This window comes from Typha angustifolia, chromosome 13 (genome assembly GCF_048772165.1).
Source record: "Typha angustifolia cultivar Huaian chromosome 13, ASM4877216v1, whole genome shotgun sequence".
Classification (NCBI taxonomy): domain Eukaryota; kingdom Viridiplantae; phylum Streptophyta; class Magnoliopsida; order Poales; family Typhaceae; genus Typha; species Typha angustifolia.
In genome coordinates, this window is record NC_133251.1 from 2,354,901 (window position 1) to 2,372,593 (window position 17,693).

Sequence of the window (17,693 nt, forward strand, 5' to 3'; positions counted from 1 at the left end):
AGTTGTTTTCCTCTCCTCTCACTCACTTCACAGTTCACACAATAGTTTTTCCTCCTCTCTCACACACTCAACTTTCCTGGCGACAAAGCTTCCGATCACCAGCACTATCTTAGACGTGCTCTGTTTCTTACTCTAATCACCCTTAAACTTAATCTCTACTTTTCTCTGAAGAAATGCATAATAAGAATTTTAATCTGTAATCCAGCTAGTTTAATGCAGCAGTTAAAGTTGCCAATTTGAGATGCTTTGTGCAATGGGAGTATATATGTTCTTCCTCTGATCTAGGATTCTATAGTTTACGCATTTGCACAGAGCTCTTTCGCTCATTAGTATTATGGTTGTGCAAGAAGTTTTATTAAGACTAGTATTAATAATTAAGTTATTATTATTATGCAAGCAATTCAGCAATGCATGAGATAGATAAGGCCTGAAGGCTTCATTTTCTTGCATACTTATTATATTGTTTTTTTTCCTCAGACATTCTGAAATTTTAGTATGTAGGTTGATATTCAATTAGACAGTAGATTAGTGATAGAGGTGAGTTAAAAGATGTATGTGACGGTATTAGATATGATCGACGAGTCATGATGTTTGTTCATGAGAATGTTGTTGATTGGATGATATCTTTCGGGATTGATGTAATAATACCATGATCCATAATCTTATGACTATAATCATTCAAGATTATGTTTATAGAGAATAGGATGATTCACCTTTACTTATATTCAGATTGTAACTTAGGAATTAAATAAATGTTTAGTCTGCAGACTTTTTTCAAAATAATAATAATAAAACTAAGATCCAGTGATTATCAAAGATATACCGGCTATCGATTAGCGAGTTGATGGAATTAAGAAAGGTTCAAACTTGAGTTTATATTAGCGTCGTTTAAAGCTCAGATTTTAAAATACTTTAGTAGCCACTTAGCTTATTTGAAGAGAAGAGCTGTGGTTTTTTTTTTTTTTTCCTTTAAGGAAAGTTCATAGACTATTACATTCATGTAAAATATAAGTTACATAATTCATAGCTGGCAAATAAGCTTCTTGATTTTTATGATGAGTTATATAACATACTCTAATCAAGTCAGGGGATAGCCAATTGATACAATTGCACAACCTTCTAGTTCTTGCGGTTCGTTTTGCTTGTGATAATATTTATTACCATCTGCTCGTCACTGAAGATACACTTGTCTATATTAGAGCGTGCTATCACTAGGAATTTGATACCCTTCAAGATGACCCATACCTCGCTGTAGAGAACGTTTTTGCTATACGGAGGCACTTAGTATATCCAAACCTAACTTTCTTCCCTAAGCTGGAGGTATAAATCCCTATCCTGCTAGACAAGCCCCCATCCCAGGTTGCATCCGTCCAGCATGCTAAAGTGCATTTTGTAAGTTGAGGGTCTTGTATGAGCAAGCGACTATAATCATTGAACTCATTAAGGTTTGAAGAAGAGGGTATTGTGGCTCCTACTGTGACTCCCACGACCATTGATGTTGGACTTGGGATATTACTTTTGAAAAATAGTATCACAACGAGTTTTCTCTATTCCCCAAGTAATTCTGAAGCACGCCGCAACTTCCTCCACAAAAAGTGTTTTGTTGAGCTCAATAACCTAATTTTCAAATATAGAAGAATCTTTCTTTATCTCGGTAGAGGGGGTTAGTGAACCAAACTACTTGAGTGAAGTCACAATTCATAAAGAGGTGGTTGATCATTTCTGTGTGGCTGGAGCAAAAAGGGCAGACTTCTTTCATATCTTAGACCCGTTTCTCGAGGGTCGAACGAAGAGGGAACACCCTTATAAAGCATTTCCAAAGGAAAACTATAACGCTCGGTTCTACCGGAACTGTGTTTCTCGATAAGGATGTGGTATCAAATCTGGCTACATTTTTGTCGAGACTCAAATGTTCAAAATCGAGTAGCTTAAGGACAGAAGCAACTCGTCGCAATCGTCTCTCTCTCATCATATATATATATATACATGAAGAAGACACACAAATGTTGTATTCCTCACGTTCTCAAAGGAAATTGTCGGTGACATCAGAAATATTTATTAAACATTTTCTTCTCTTAATATTTGTGTGGTTGTTACTACTAATCATCTCGTCTCTGTCTCTGTCTATCTATCTCCTTTGTTTTTGTCGCATTTTCCAGTCACCATCGTAAATTTCACGAGGAGGAAGAGACAGCCAAAGGCTTACACGTATCTGGGACGAAGAGAGTTCGTATGAATAGTGTGGGTTATAGGAATCTTTTTATATAAACGAATTGTTAGAGTTGGATATAAAAATTTCCGAGAGTCTATGCGTGCAGTGCATGCGTATTAGGTGCAGAGCAGAGCAACAAACTCAAGACTAATATATACGTTTAATTGGATTCCCCCTGTACTGCACCCAATCCAGCATTCCAGCGCCATCGCACTCACTTCCCCTCGTACACATAACACATCCATCATTGGGGGGCCCATCAAATAATTGGAAATTTTCACAGTTCTCCCCTGCCTACTCCTCCTCCTCCGCATTCTCTCCAACCTCTACTCGTAGTGATCCGTCCTCTCTTTGAGACTCTCTCTCTCTCTCTCTATCATAGCCACGGAGGAAGAGATGTCCTCCATTGGGTCTCTTCCTTTCCTCTTCGGAGCGTTCCATTTCGGTAGTTCTGCTGTCTCGCGGGGCAGAAGAAATTTCCAAGTGAATTGTGATGGTTTTAGTGTTGGTAAAGCCAGGTCTTTTAGAGTCAGAAAGCGTGAAAGCTTGGTGGGTCTGCGAGCCACTGGGAAAAGTGGTAGCTTTCAAGAGGAAGGGGAGGAGAGAGAGGGTGTTGGTCGTGCGGGTGTTGGTGATGATGCTCTTCGTGCAACGATTGATAAGAGCAATGAGATTCTTGCAATCCACAGTAACCTACTTCAACAGGTGCGCCTTTTCTTTTTCTTTTTCTTTGTTGGTTTTCAAGACGGATTTTCACAGCAATGTCTTGTTGGGTTTTATTATATTTTGTTGAAACAAAAGGTTCATGGAAATTTGGGCAATCCAGAATTACATGTTGTTCTTAGATCAGCCATAGATGGCACTTTAATTTCTAGAACTTTTGAGGACTACATGTTGTTCAGGTTAAATTTATCATCTCTCAGCTCAAATTGAATTCATAACTAGCCTTTTGCAACCTAGTAAAACGCAGATTGTTTATTTAGTAGCTATGGATTGAATACATGGCACCATGTAGAGTCTTAATTTAAATCGAATTTATTTACTTAATATTGTTTACCGATTAATAAATCTCAGTAAGGGCGATTTGAATGTGATCGCCGGTGTTGTGATTTGAAGTCGTGCTACTTTGGTGAGCGGTCTTCCTCACCACTATTTGCACGAAAACTTACCTATTTCTGTGTTCAGAAATAGTATGATGTAATTCACTCACAGATAGTGATTCTTAATATGTACTTTTCTATGGACTGGGGAAGCGTAAATTGTATACTTATGAATTGGATATATTTTGAAAAGCTTTATATACTCTTTGAGGTAATAAGTGAGGATCTTTACTTTTTACCTGTTGGGATATGAATTGGGAACTCTTGAATTTTCTATTCTTTTAATTGAATATTTTGTTGAAACCTATGTTGGTGAAAGCTTGTGCAAAACCATGTGTCTAGGAAATTATTTCTTGTTTGGGTTACTTTGAAAAATTAGGAAAGAGGATTAAGTAGATTGTTGAGAAAACATTATTAGTGGGTCTACCTTTTCAACTTCATGAGGAAAAACTCAATGCATTCAATGATCCTAATCAGATTGACTTAGACACAAAACACATGAGCCACTAAGTCTAATGTTGGAGTCAGATAGGGCATTAAGACTGCCTAAAATGTATTATGAATTTGATTATGTGTTTTTAGTGAACTATTAATATATTGGGTCACCAAAATTCATAATTAGTTATCTGCATCCTACATAAGGAAGCTGGTATAAGAGGCTGTGGTGGATGCTTATCGGGGCTTGGGTGGCTTCACCTATTGGTTGCTTTGAGTTTTAAGGTTGAATGCACTATCTTATAGAAGTTTGAACTTTGAAATTGTTGGAAAATTGGGGTGAGATTATAAAGGCTTTATTTGCCAATAGTATGCCTTACCAAGAAGATTTTTTTTAAGAAATGAATTTCTTAGTGAAGTTTGATGCTCATTGTATTTTTGAAAGTGATGATATTATCTAAGTAGGAATGACTTGGACAAAAACTTAATGGACATAAAGCCTACTTTATAGTATCTTCCTTTTTTCTTTATAATGGTAGTCATCATCTTTAACATATCCTTGTCAGCTGTATTCATTAAGAACATAGGTTAATGACTTTCAGACATGAATTATGCCAACATCTTTTTTCTTGTTTCTGAGTACTGTTGGCTCATTTCATTTAGGAAAAAGATGCTTGCTTGATGTTAGCAGGAGTTTTATCACACTTTAACTTGCCTATGTTTCCATCTGATGACATTTTTATGCCACTATTCCTTGTCACTAGTTAATCCTATTAGATACAACATGTAATATTAGATTCTATTTCCGGATAATAAAAACGTATTGTTTCCACCTGATGATAATTTTTATGCTGCTAATTGCTCATGGCATGTTGGTCTTATTACAGATGTCATCTAACTCTTATCTTTTGTTTTTCTTCCACTTAATCTGGTGCAGATTGCAAAAAGAAAGAATATTGTTTCATCAATCAGAAGTGATGTAACTAAGGAAGAAAATGAATCAAGTTCTTATGTTGAGAAGGAAATTTGGAGCCAAGCAGTGGAGAGCAAAATGGGAAGTACAAAAGCGGCACTGTTCCTAATAATTATTCCCAATTGGCTCAAGATGATACATCTGAGAATCCACTTGTTAATTCCTTTGGAGGTTCTCCAAAAGATAACGTAGAAGCTGTTGAATTTCAGGTGAGACAATCAGCAGTAGATGCTTTTGGAAGACCTGAAGAACCCAGTTTGGGGACGACGAAGATTCTCTCACCATTTTATCTTGAAGCTGAATCTGATGGTGCTAAAGAAGAGAATGCTGAAGATCTTGTAGAAGCAAAATTGGATAGTGTACATGTCAAAGATGATTTGAATCCTGGGGAAGAGAATGAGGTTCCTCTTCCTTTGGCTGGGGCAAATGTCATGAACATCATAGTAGTTGCTGCAGAATGTGCTCCTTGGTCCAAAACAGGCAAGTCAATTTAATTTAACTCCATAGATACATAGGTAGTGTCAATTCTACATGTCTAGAATTGTGTATATTATGTTTCTTCCTTGGATACTTGATTCCTGATTTTGATACTTAGTGCATCTCTTTGCTGAGCTTTTGGCTCCAACAGGAAGTGAGTGTATTTCTCAAAATACTAATAATGATTACCAATAATTGCTTTTAGGTGGGCTTGGAGATGTTGCAGGAGCATTGCCGAAGGCTTTGGCCAGAAGAGGACATAGGGTCATGGTATTCATTCTTTTCCGCACTAATTTATGGAATCGTGCTGTTCTCTATAGTATTTTTAGATCTTCAAAAAGAGTAGATTAACAATATGTTCCTATAGTAATAATATTTCTCATTTTATTACCTACGCAATAAACAGTAGTAACTTTACATATTGTGCTTTATTCATTGCATTTTTAGGTTGTGGCACCAAGGTATGGAAACTATGCTGAACCCCAAGATATAGGAGTCCGCAAATACTACAAGGTTCATGGGCAGGTGTGCCGATTATATGTCGTGATGCACTAGAATGCTTTGGTGTGGCTATTAACATCCTTACTTTGTCTGACAGGATATGGAAGTAACTTATTTCCATGCCTATATCGATGGTGTGGATTTCGTTTTTATGGATAGTCCAGACTTCCGTCACCGGGAGAATCGTATTTATGAGGGAAACAGAGTGGTAAATTCTGTGGGCCTATTGTCTTTAGACTTATAAAAGAGTTGATGAAGATACACTACCCATCATATTTTCATGCTTTGTCTGTTTTATCACACTGCCTTTGTGTGGATGGTGTGTATTCAGGTTTCCTAGTTATCATATAAATATATAATTTTTGTCATATTTTGGCAGGATATCTTAAAACGTATGATTTTGTTCTGCAAGGCAGCTGTAGAGGTATTCTCTTTTTTACCTTTACAAGTCGTTCACTTTTTAAATGTTCAGATTTTGTGGGGAACTTCCATGGATATCTAAAATGTGTGCTATAGAAATTTCATGCAGTCCTGTTAATGAAAATGCATATTTCTGCTCTAATCATCAATAAAGACAACTTCTATTAGTTTTAAGAGGCGGATTTACAGGGGCAACACAGTCTCTCTAATAGAGACTGCTATTTTGCACTTGCATGAACTTTGAAAATTTATCTGACTTTTTTTAATCAATGAAACTGGAGAAAATACTGGCTGAATTTAGACAAAATGACTGAAGTGAGGTATTTTCTGTCAAAGTTGGGTACTTTTTTCTTTAATTGAAGTGAGGTATTTTCTGCAGTTTTTTATTCTTTAAAACTAACTGCTGCCTGAATCTCTAAAGTATCCTTCTTTCAATCTTTTGGGACTCTTCAGAAATAACAGATAATATCCCTAAATATCTTCTAATCTGTATCATGAGCATCTATTTAGTTTATTACCCTATATTATTTTTTGACTTTTGACCATCTAGATCCCCATTAGAATGAGCCAAGGGAACGAAGAACCTTGTTACCTGTTTGTTACTTATGTGGTCTAGTTACAATATTTTGAAGAATAGTGACTACTTCATTCACTTTACTTTCATTCCAAAGGTGCCTTTATCTCAGACAGTCTAAACATCACAAGAAGCATGCCTGAACCCGCTTGAATTCATTAAGACCTTTCTGGATCAGCATGTCAAGCTTTTCTTCTGATGGCATAATCACATACATGGTAGCTTGAAACCGTGCAGAGTACATAGGCTGCCCATGTGCAGCCCATTTAAATTTGGAACTGCTTTTGGGGTACATGGTGCATCCTTATAGCTTGTCTCTATTATATATTGCCTTTCAGACTACTGTGTTGGTGCTCAAATGACTGTATATTGTCTCAGAGATCTCTAGTATAACCTTGTTGTAAGATTGCCAATTTGGGACCAATTGTTTATTTTCTTTTACCCTACAAAATGAAAAGGAAAAGAATGTAATTTTCTGAGGGGAGCAAACCTCCATTTTGAATTAGTTATAGGGGAATACCTCCAAAGCCTACGCCCAATTAACAAGATTCTTCATTTTCTTTTCCTCTATCCTGATTTTGCCATGATACCATGACCATGAGAAGAATTTTATATTCTGTAGTATTTCACTTGGTTTTCGTCATTAATTTATTTTGCATCATTGAAAATACCTTTGTTGTTCCTTTTGGATCGATTATCTTTGGTATTGGACTTCTCTATGTGGACATTCAGAGGTCTTTAACAAAGTATCTTGTTGAGGAATAGTCCTCAGTGGTCACAAAGTAGGGTGTTTCAACATTCACTCTCTTTTATAGTTTTCTGACCATCTGTCTCACAAAAAGGGTATATGGATGGTCAAATGGCTGTCAGTTAATTGCATTGAATATAGCATTTTCACCACAACATTCAGGAATAGTAATTGCCATTTTTGTCCTTCCAGGTTCCTTGGCATGTTCCATGTGGTGGCTTCTGTTATGGAGATGGTAATTTGGCTTTCATCACGAATGATTGGCATACTGCTCTCTTGCCTGTTTATCTGAAGGCATATTATCGTGACAATGGCTTGATGAAATATGCTCGGTCTGTTCTGGTAATACACAACATAGCCCACCAGGTTAGCCCTCTTAGCTGTTGGTCTTTATGAATTCAACTGGAGATGCATAATTCAAGAACTATGGTAGCAAATGATTTCACTTAATCATTGACACTTTTTTCTTTGCTTGATAATGAGCATCAGAGCTTAGCCAAGTCTAATTCCTATATATTATGCTTTGCTTGTAAAGAGCATACTAATGATTTATGGCTCATATAGAATTGGAATTTGGCCTGAAATAGATCATTCAAACTGTAATGAATATTTTAACTGATTTTCTGAATGTATCTTAAACACTGACAAGAAAACTTAAAGAGTAGCCAAAAGCTTAGTTGTGACTGAGTTCTGTTGTTTTAAAGAGTAGACAGGAGGGTCCTCCTTAACAGATGGCATGACCTGGATTGTGCAGAATTGAAAGGTTCATGTATCCTAACCCAGATATTTTGGTCATAATATCTCCATATTGCCTTACTGGTCTCTTAAGCTTAACTTGGCCAAGACAAGCTGTCTCCTAATGTCTCAATTCAACTGGCCAACAGATTAAAATACTGATGCATCGTTGATTATACTAATCCATTTTGGAAAACCAAGACCTGCTTCATCTCTTTGACTAAACAGGGAAGATAACATATTTCCTAATGGATATCACTTTCCTGTATGCCATTAGGCAACAAATCTTGCTTGTGAGGCTGTGACTCTATCTAGTAGTAAGCATTTTCTTTTAGCAGTAAGCATTCTTCAATAGCATCCACATATCTTAGCAGATAAACTTAAAGAATGTTATCTTATATGATCGATTGATAGAGTAATCTTGCACTTGTGTAAACACTGTTTTATTTGCTCTATGCTTGTCAGCAGTCTCAGACCTAATGAGGTCTCAGAATATCAATCAGTCTTGGCAATTGAATAATGATTTCTCTGTTGACTGAATAACAATCATTCTTAGTACTTGGTCACATAAATAGTAATTAGCATCCTGAAAAGATTGATATTTAGAGACATTGCCCCTTGACATAGTTTCAACTCCCATCATAAGTTATGATCTACGTGGCTATATTGAAGGGGAAAAACTTATGATTTACTGGCTGAGTATATTTAATTGCCAAATTTCTGGTTAAAGTGAGTTCAGTTCATGTTATTCTCTTTAGTTCTATAACTTCTATTCAAATAATTGGACTTTTTTACTTCCTTTTTTTCTGTCACTCCTACTTAAACATGTGCTTCTCTCATTAACAAGCCCTTTGCCTAATTTTGTGATAGCTAGCATAGTATAAATGCTCAAGCTAATAAAATGAGAAGGTAGCAACTTATAACAGAGTTCCATTTCCACATGGCTTGGAACTATAAATGGTAACCTTATGAAACAAATCGCCAAGGTGCGTTTATGCATGTTATGCACCCAAAAGTGCTATATATTAGTATTGTTTCACATTTATATAAATTTTGTTTTCTTGATTGATTCATCTTTCTCTTCTAGGGTCGTGGTCCTGTAGATGACTTCAAATTTGTGGGCTTGCCGGATCACTACTTGGACCTTTTCAGATTGTATGACCCCGTCGGAGGTGAACACCTCAATATTTTTGCTGCCGGCCTGAAGACTGCTGACCGAGTGGTTACTGTTAGCCATGGTTATGCATGGGAGCTGAAAACATCAGAAGGTGGTTGGGGCCTACATGAAATTATAAATGAAAGTAACTGGAAGTTTCAAGGTATTGTAAATGGCATTGATGCAAAGGAGTGGAGCCCCGAATTTGATGTGCACCTTAAATCCGATGGATACACAAATTATTCTCTAGATACTTTAGAGATGGGTAAGCCAGTATGTAAGGCTGCTTTGCAGCGAGAGGTCGGTCTGCCTGTTCGTGATAATGTACCCATCATTGCATTCATTGGAAGGTTAGACCACCAGAAAGGCGTCGATCTCATTGCCGAGGCCATGCCTTGGATTGTCAGTCATGATGTTCAAGTAGTCATGTTAGGCACGGGGAGGCAAGACCTTGAGAATTTACTGAGGAACTTTGAGGGTCAACACAGGGACAAAGTTAGAGCATGGGTTGCATTTTCAGTAAAGATGGCGCATAGAATTACAGCAGGTGCCGACATCCTCATGATGCCTTCGAGGTTTGAGCCATGCGGATTGAACCAGCTTTATGCAATGATGTATGGAACCATTCCAGTGGTGCATGCTGTTGGGGGCCTTAGAGATACAGTGACTCAATTTGATCCTTTCAATGAGTCTGGTCTTGGTTGGACCTTTGACAGGGCAGAGGCAGGAAAGCTGATCCATGCATTGAGTAACTGCTTGAATACATACTGGAATTACAAGGACAGTTGGAAGGGTCTTCAAACAAGAGGGATGATGCAAGATCTTAGCTGGGATAATGCTGCTCAGCAATACGAGGATGTCCTCGTTGCAGCCAAGTACCAATGGTGATTCTTCTCCATCACATGTGTGTTAATTGAGATCTGCCGAGAGATGATGGTAATGGTCTATATGTGAGATCATAGTTTCAGATATGCGGCAGCATGCAAATAGATGAAATTTTTTTGGATCATGCTGGAACATGTAAATTGTTTCTCTTTTTTCCATTTTTGCCCTGCACTCTGTACAGAGGAAGGAGGAAACAATTTCTGAAAACTGTGGAGGTCTGTGTACCCTATATTTCTAGCTTTTATTAATGCAAGTAGTTCTTCGTAAAAGCTTTCTGATGGTAGTAAAGTGCAATAGATGTGTTCAGATATTCACTGAACCTTCTGGTGAAGATAGACTTACCATTCTAATATGTATTGGAGGTGTATCTTTGAAACCTCTTATACTGATACCACATCAAGAACAAAGTGTATGCTTCTAATCAATCATCCTTCATAGGATCCGCTGCTGCAGAAGGTTTATAACAGATAGAGCAAGAAGACAAGATATAGACTCATGTCACTAAATAGAATGTGTACATCAATAATGATGTTATTGGGAAATGCTAGTCCAATCAAGCATGCTGTCAGCCATAAAAGATTCTAATGATCTCAGACAAAGGCTACTACTGTACAGGTGCAGTTCTCTGAAAAGTCATCAATTATGCTGTTCCGATGGTTGCTGTTGATGTAATTTTGTCTGCAACCTCTCCAAACTTCTTATCACGTGTCTAAATGATGAATTATTCTTGAGTTATCAATAATGATAATTAATTGTGCAAGTACTAGGCTGTAGCAAAGTCAAGTGATGTTAAGAGATTCCATCACAATCAAAATAGAGTGAGCTGTAGTCAATGGCTTTTATCGGAATACTCATGAGACTTGCTGGAGATCCTATGCAACATCAACAAACTACACAAAAGCAAACAGATGGATTTGATCAGTATATCACATTCTCCACCTAATTGGCCTTAATTCATATGATCACACACACACACACACACACAGAGAGAGAGAGAGAGAGAGAGAGAGAGAGAGGACAAGTTCGAGTACGTAGATGTTTAGTTCTTCTCAAGGGATATATAAAGTTGCAGATCTATAAACAGAGTATCTTTGGATTCTCGGAAAAGTATCATAATGTTGATAAAAGTAAAATTCTCTTTTATTGTATTCCCTCACAGCCATGCACCTGCTTCAGACTCCACAATAGTGTCTAAATGTGACTCCAAAGTCATCTTTATTTGATCATGGACTCCAATCAAAACTCTTTCCAGGTACTACAGCATCTCTATGAAACAAATAATGAGAGAATTCATAGATTCATACTAGTCCAAGAACATACATTCACACTCCTTGTTGTTCTCTCCAGTTTAGTTACCTTGCTTCTTATTGCACATGCAATTAACTGGTTACTGTACCTTCAAGAGTCATCATGTTTGACCTACTTAGTTTTTTCTTTTAAAACAAAGTCAAATTTACAACATGTGGCAGAGAAGTAGGTAGTTGGTAGACTTTGCACCATGGTTCTGCTGAATTTTGAACATATCTTGTGTTCACTAGTTATATACTCAGAAATATTTCAATCAGAATATTTCTTATGAGCACGCATGACTACGTGAGGTGGTCTTTTTTTTATTATTTTCTTAATATGACATTAAGAGGAGCTCTTCTTAATAAGAAACTAAGAAGTTAAGTACCAGGTCCACACAGGTTCTCATTTTGTATTGAGCAGTAACAACAAACATGCCTGAGACTTTACTCAAACTCCTTTGCCCAATGAGCAGTTTCAAACTTTGGCATCCAATGGATTACTTCAAGAGCAGAGATGGTGGATAAGAAGCAGTCAAATGAATGGATGTAAATATCCCAAAGGTCCAGTTGCTGGAATTTTCTGCAGCTCAAGTAAATTGGCAGCTTCCCTGTAAGATGAAGTTGCCAACTCTCTTCTTATGTAACAGGCTCCTGCAGTTGAGGCTGCTAAGAATCTCCTAGTTGGATGTTAATTGAAGAAAGGTTTGCAATATTCTATTCTCAAGTTGTTGCTATTATTATATACATTACGGATGATCCAACAGGTAAGCAATGTAGCTAATATAATATTTGAATTCTTTGCCTCGGGATCCAAGATTAAGGACAGCTCGCTGTGTTTAATACATCTCACTATTTAACTAATAAAGTTTTCTCAAGATCCAGTCTTCTTCTTGCCGTGAATGGTAGATAACATACCTGGTATTATATTATTTCTAGTAGGAAATATGATCCGAGTTTATTATGGGACTAGCTTGTGAGCTCACTTAATATAGCTAGAAGATTTACTAAATCACTTCTTCTCTAAACTATGTAAATATAACACTAAGCCCCCACCTCTGTTAATATTTCATTAGAAATTATGATTAAAAATAAAGTTAAAAGTTTAACTAACTAAATAAATAGACAAAATTAATGTCATCTTCCTTCTATTTTCTCCTTTAGTAGCCTCTATATTAACTTCTCCAAATATTAAACTTTAAATCAACTTCTCTAATTATATTAAAATCTACTTCTAATTAGTTATTCAATATCTTATTTTCTTTCTCTAGCTATGATTAAATATATTTTACCCTTCTATAATGATGTCTAGACCCATTTACCCTGTTATATAACTTTTTATACTAAATCAGTCCTTATACTAAAGTGAAATAGTTAGAATTTTCGTCCAAATTATCAAAATATCTCTTTATATCAACTATAATAAATTACTATTCTCTCCGGTAAGTTTGTCTAACAAATATAACAGAGCCATTTGAGTCATTTAGACTGGGCTCTGTTAAGTGGGACATAAAGTTTAAAAATTGTACAAGAGATAAAGTATTTGAGTCATGAAGAACAAGGGGAGGAGGTTAAAGCTTTTTTTATCCTTTTCTAACAGAGGGGACTTAGTACTGTAATTAGATAATTTAGAGAGTTTATAGGAGTCAAATATAATTAACCCAAAGAAATATAAGTCATTTACTTATTTATCAACCTTTTATATTATTATTATTATTAGATTACCTTCACAACCAATTAAGCACATGGTTTGAAACCTTTGGGTCATACATACTATCTTACTTTAGTTTGATGGTATTGAATGTGGTGTGGGCTCCTCAATTTTGGTTCGGTTGTTTGATATAATTAAATGCTGTACAAACAAATCGTGTTACTCTCTAGTAGCCAAAAGATTGTTGATGAATGAGCTGATTTTTTTCATTAAAAAATCGTGTTACAACCAATTAACTCATGATTGTTGATGAATGAGTTAATTGGTTGATCACATGCCTTGATGCTTCCCTGCAGTCGCAGATCAGACCACATGTTCAACAAAAAGAACTCTTACTACATAGGTTTATGTTCACATCTTTCAATTAATTACATTTGATTTCATATACTTCACACTCTCCTTCACTCTTTAAGTCTTTTATTCCTTCACTGTGTGCATGCATGGTTATGAGGTAGATCCTTTCTTAATTTTTTTTCAACTAAATTTCGGCTTCTAAATCTTAGAGTAGGTAACTAGTACGTGGAGCACATGTACTTCTTTGGCAATATAAAGAAAGAGTTTTAAAAAGTAAACACAATTGAGAGAGTGTGTATATATATATATATATATATATATAAAGCTAAGAATTTTACATTGCTGTCAACTTGTTTGTTTCTGGATTCAATCATAGAGTACCAATCCCATGTGAAGGGACAGGGTTATAGAAAACTAGCTTTTCTCACATTATTCTCAGATCTCATATAATTTGCATGCCCTCCAAGTTATTTATAAAGTTAATTGGTCATTACTAATGGTGTAATGGTATAAAAGGAGAGTGGGAGCTGAGTGGCCTACTACTACACCACTCTACATTACTCCTGGCCCAATCTTACTGTCATTCATACATCCCCATTTCTGAATTCACTCATCTTGATTTGACTTCTTCTAACCATAGCTACAAACGACTCTCTCTCCGTCCTAGTAGTGTTTGCTTTCGAAGAGAAAGCTAACAAAAATGGAAGATACACTATGTACAACTCCACCCTTTAGCTCTCTCTTTTCTCTCCTCCTTTCTGGTACTAAACCCAAGTCTTTATTGGCAATGCAGCTCGTTCTTCTCAAAGTCTCATGCTATGGGTTGCGCAAGTCTACGACTTCGCCTTCGCCGCCGGTCGCCTGCCGGACCAGATGGGCGCGATATGGTGGCAGTTCAGGTTGCTAGTTGTAGTCCCATTCGTGAAGCTGTGCATCGTGTTGTGCTTGATCATGTCAGCCATGGTGCTGTTTGAGAAAGGAAGCATGGGGATCATAAGCCTCTACGCCAAGGTCTTCCGGAGGAGGCCCCAAAGGGTGTACAAGTGTGACCCAATTGTCGAGGATGAGGAGATTGGCTCTTTAGCTTATCCTATGGTACTAGTTCAGATTCCAATGTACAATGAGAAAGAGGTATGTAATTAGATTGGCAATCTCTCTCTCCCTCTTAGTACCGAGTTCTGAGAATAATAGAGCAATGGCAATGGCAATGGCAGGTATATCAGCTTTCGATCGGCGCGGCGTGCAACCTACAATGGCCCGGCGACCGGATAATTATCCAAGTGCTCGACGATTCAACTGATCCGGCCATCAAGGTGACATCTTGTTAATTTTCCGTTTAATTTGATTACGACTAGTTTTAGTGTAAGAGAAAGCATGTCAAATCCTTCAGCGGATTGTCTGTAGACCTGACTACAGGAAGCTCCTGTAGTCGGCTGGCTGCGGAGTTATGAACGCAGCTGTAAGCCGTAAACGGTGCATGTTGGCATGTTCCCTTAGATCACGGATCCAGTCATTTTTATAGAATACTTTTACTTTGTCGGGTATGAAAATTTGAAAATAATTTCACCGAGGATATTAAATAGTATAGCGACAAAAGTTCCAAATCCGACCTCCTATTCTTGATTATTTTCAAATTTATCTAATTTTATTTGTGTCTCCAGGAATTAGTGAAGGCAGAGTGCACGAAATGGTTCGACAAGGGGAAGAACATACGATATGAGACGAGGAGTAATCGGAATGGTTATAAAGCAGGTGCTCTGAAAGAAGGAATGAAGTATAGTTATGTGGGCGAATGCGAATTTATTTCCATGTTCGACGCCGACTTCCAACCGGCGCCGGATTTCCTCATGACAACCGTCCCTTTTCTTGTCCATAATTCAGACATTGCACTAGTTCAAGCTCGCTGGAAATTTGGTATGTATACATTTGCAATTTATCCGTTACAGAAATAAGTCATTTGAATGCCAGACTAAGTTAAAGCTGTATGTGTCTCTCTGAATGGTGGTGCAGTGAATGCCTCTGAATGCTTGATGACAAGAATGCAGGAGATGTCAATGGATTACCACTTCAAGGTGGAGCAGGAATCAGGGTCTACATCTTGTGCATTCTTTGGCTACAATGGTAAATCTCTTCTCGAAGGGCAAGTTATTTTTATTAGGATTTAGTTTAGCATCAAAATTCACAATAATGGGTTTCAATATTCAAAGGATGTACTTATCCTGTTTGTAACTATGCTTCACTGAGAGTCTGAGACTTAAAACTTTCCAAAGGAGAAAAGAAAACGGTTTCAAAGGATGTAGTTCTGGTTCTCATGTAGGTACTGCTGGAGTATGGAGAATCCAAGCTATATATGACGCTGGGGGTTGGAAAGATAGAACAACAGTTGAAGACATGGATTTAGCAGTCAGAGCAGGTCTTGGAGGATGGAAATTTGTATATGTTGGTGACATCAAGGTGGATCTTTTCGTTTCTTTGCTAGAACTATTAGATAGGTGGTCATAAGTTCATACCTAAACATAGTAGTTTATCATGGACGTAATTTCTGTTATTCAGGATGATAGTACTCTCTATGATTTTCATAATGTGGTTGCTGTTATTGTTGCAAAGATCATACACTACTTCCATTCGTAATAGTAAATTTCTGGCTTCTAGGTCAAAAGTGAATTGCCAAGTACCTTTAATGCTTATCGGTATCAACAACATCGTTGGTCATGTGGGCCGGCAAATCTATTTCGAAAGATGTTCTGGGATATTGCAAAGGCGGAGGTCAGTATTGTAACTTGTTAATGAAATGCTGCATGTAAACATTCAAGTTCTGAATCACATAAGTATGAGACTTGGTTTATCTCTCTCTTCAATGCAGAAAGTATCAATATGGAAGAAATTCTATGTGATCTACCACTTCTTTTTCGCACGAAGAATTGTTTCGCATTTTGTCACCTTCCTTTTCTACTGTGTGGTGATCCCCTTATCAGTTTTCTTTCCTGAAACTGGAATTCCTAAATGGGGGGTAGTTTATGTTCCAACAACAATTACACTTCTCAATGCAGTTGGAACCCCAAGGTTCAAATTTTCAAATGTTCTTGTTATAAGTCTTTCATATCAGAGAAAATATGACTTGTTTCAGTTGTATTTTGAACATGTCTTTCTAACTTATGATGTTATCATTTCTCCTTCATAGGTCATTTCATCTAATAATCTTCTGGGTCTTATTTGAGAATGTCATGTCCCTGCACCGATGCAAAGCTGTATTTATTGGTCTTTTCGAAGCAGGGAGAGTAAATGAGTGGGTTGTTACAGAGAAATTGGGAGATATGTTAAAGACAAAACCAACTCTTAGTGTCAAAAAGAAGTTTCGGTTCAAATTTTGGCAGAAGTAAGTCAATCAAATTCTTTCTCACTCTTTTATTTTTCTTTTGAGATGTAGGCAATAGTGTGTTAATTTGATTATACTTTTTCTTTTTTCTTATCTACCAGATTTCATATGCTGGAGCTTGTGATTGGTTTATACCTCATGATCTGTTCATGCTATGACTTCATGTGCTTGAAAGATTACTATTTCATTTACTTCTTCCCTCAATCTATTGCCTTCTTTATCATGGGATTTGGCTATGTTGGAACCATCATCCCCAGTGACAAGTAGAGGACATTTGGGCTTGTGCCTACCTATTTGATTCTTTCATATTTATACAATTCTTTTTTTGCGCCTTAGATCACCTGTCACACCATAAGATTGTTGATGTCTTATAAGCAGTAAGGTAAGATCAAGTTACTTCATACAGAAGAGAATAATTCAACTTGTGCTTAGAGGAGTACTATATATGAGAAGGGGAGTTGAGTTCTTTAAAGAGACAACAGGGATAATAGCTCAATTGAGGAACAAGAGGAGAAACAAAGTTGGCAATGCAACAAACAAGAGGACATGAGGCCTGGGTCTTGATAACTAGAAGCTCATTATTGCTGTAAACACTTGGACGTATTTACAAGAGGAAATTTTTGCTATGTATTGTCTTATTTTCAGTTTGTGATGAGAAAGTTGTGAGAAAAGTAATAATATATGTATGTAGATTGTCTTATTTTCTTCACTCTGTTATATAATTATACTTTGGTTTTAACATATGGTTTGAACATTGTGAGGTTTCAAACAAAAGTGAAGTTCTTTTTGCAAACTTAAAAACTTGGCACA

The 17,693-nt window shown here is 36.8% G+C and overlaps 2 protein-coding genes across 2 annotated transcripts; both read left to right on the forward strand.

Annotated features, from left to right (window-relative positions):
* Positions 1-2,608: 2,608 nt before the first annotated feature.
* Positions 2,609-10,485, forward strand: LOC140775057 (granule-bound starch synthase 2, chloroplastic/amyloplastic-like). The gene is made up of 8 exons (XM_073118298.1): positions 2,609-2,900; positions 4,769-5,200; positions 5,403-5,467; positions 5,645-5,722; positions 5,796-5,906; positions 6,078-6,122; positions 7,633-7,806; positions 9,263-10,485. The coding sequence occupies exons 1-8, from the start codon at positions 2,609-2,611 to the stop codon at positions 10,217-10,219; spliced, it is 2,154 nt and encodes a 717-aa protein (XP_072974399.1). The 3' UTR covers positions 10,220-10,485.
* A 3,583-nt stretch (positions 10,486-14,068) lies between these two features.
* Positions 14,069-17,581, forward strand: LOC140773112 (probable glucomannan 4-beta-mannosyltransferase 11). The gene is made up of 10 exons (XM_073115494.1): positions 14,069-14,223; positions 14,301-14,638; positions 14,722-14,820; positions 15,169-15,421; positions 15,518-15,628; positions 15,825-15,961; positions 16,160-16,273; positions 16,371-16,570; positions 16,689-16,883; positions 16,985-17,581. Exons 1-10 carry the CDS (start codon positions 14,208-14,210, stop codon positions 17,148-17,150), a joined length of 1,629 nt encoding a protein of 542 aa, XP_072971595.1. The 5' UTR covers positions 14,069-14,207; the 3' UTR covers positions 17,151-17,581.
* Positions 17,582-17,693: the final 112 nt, after the last annotated feature.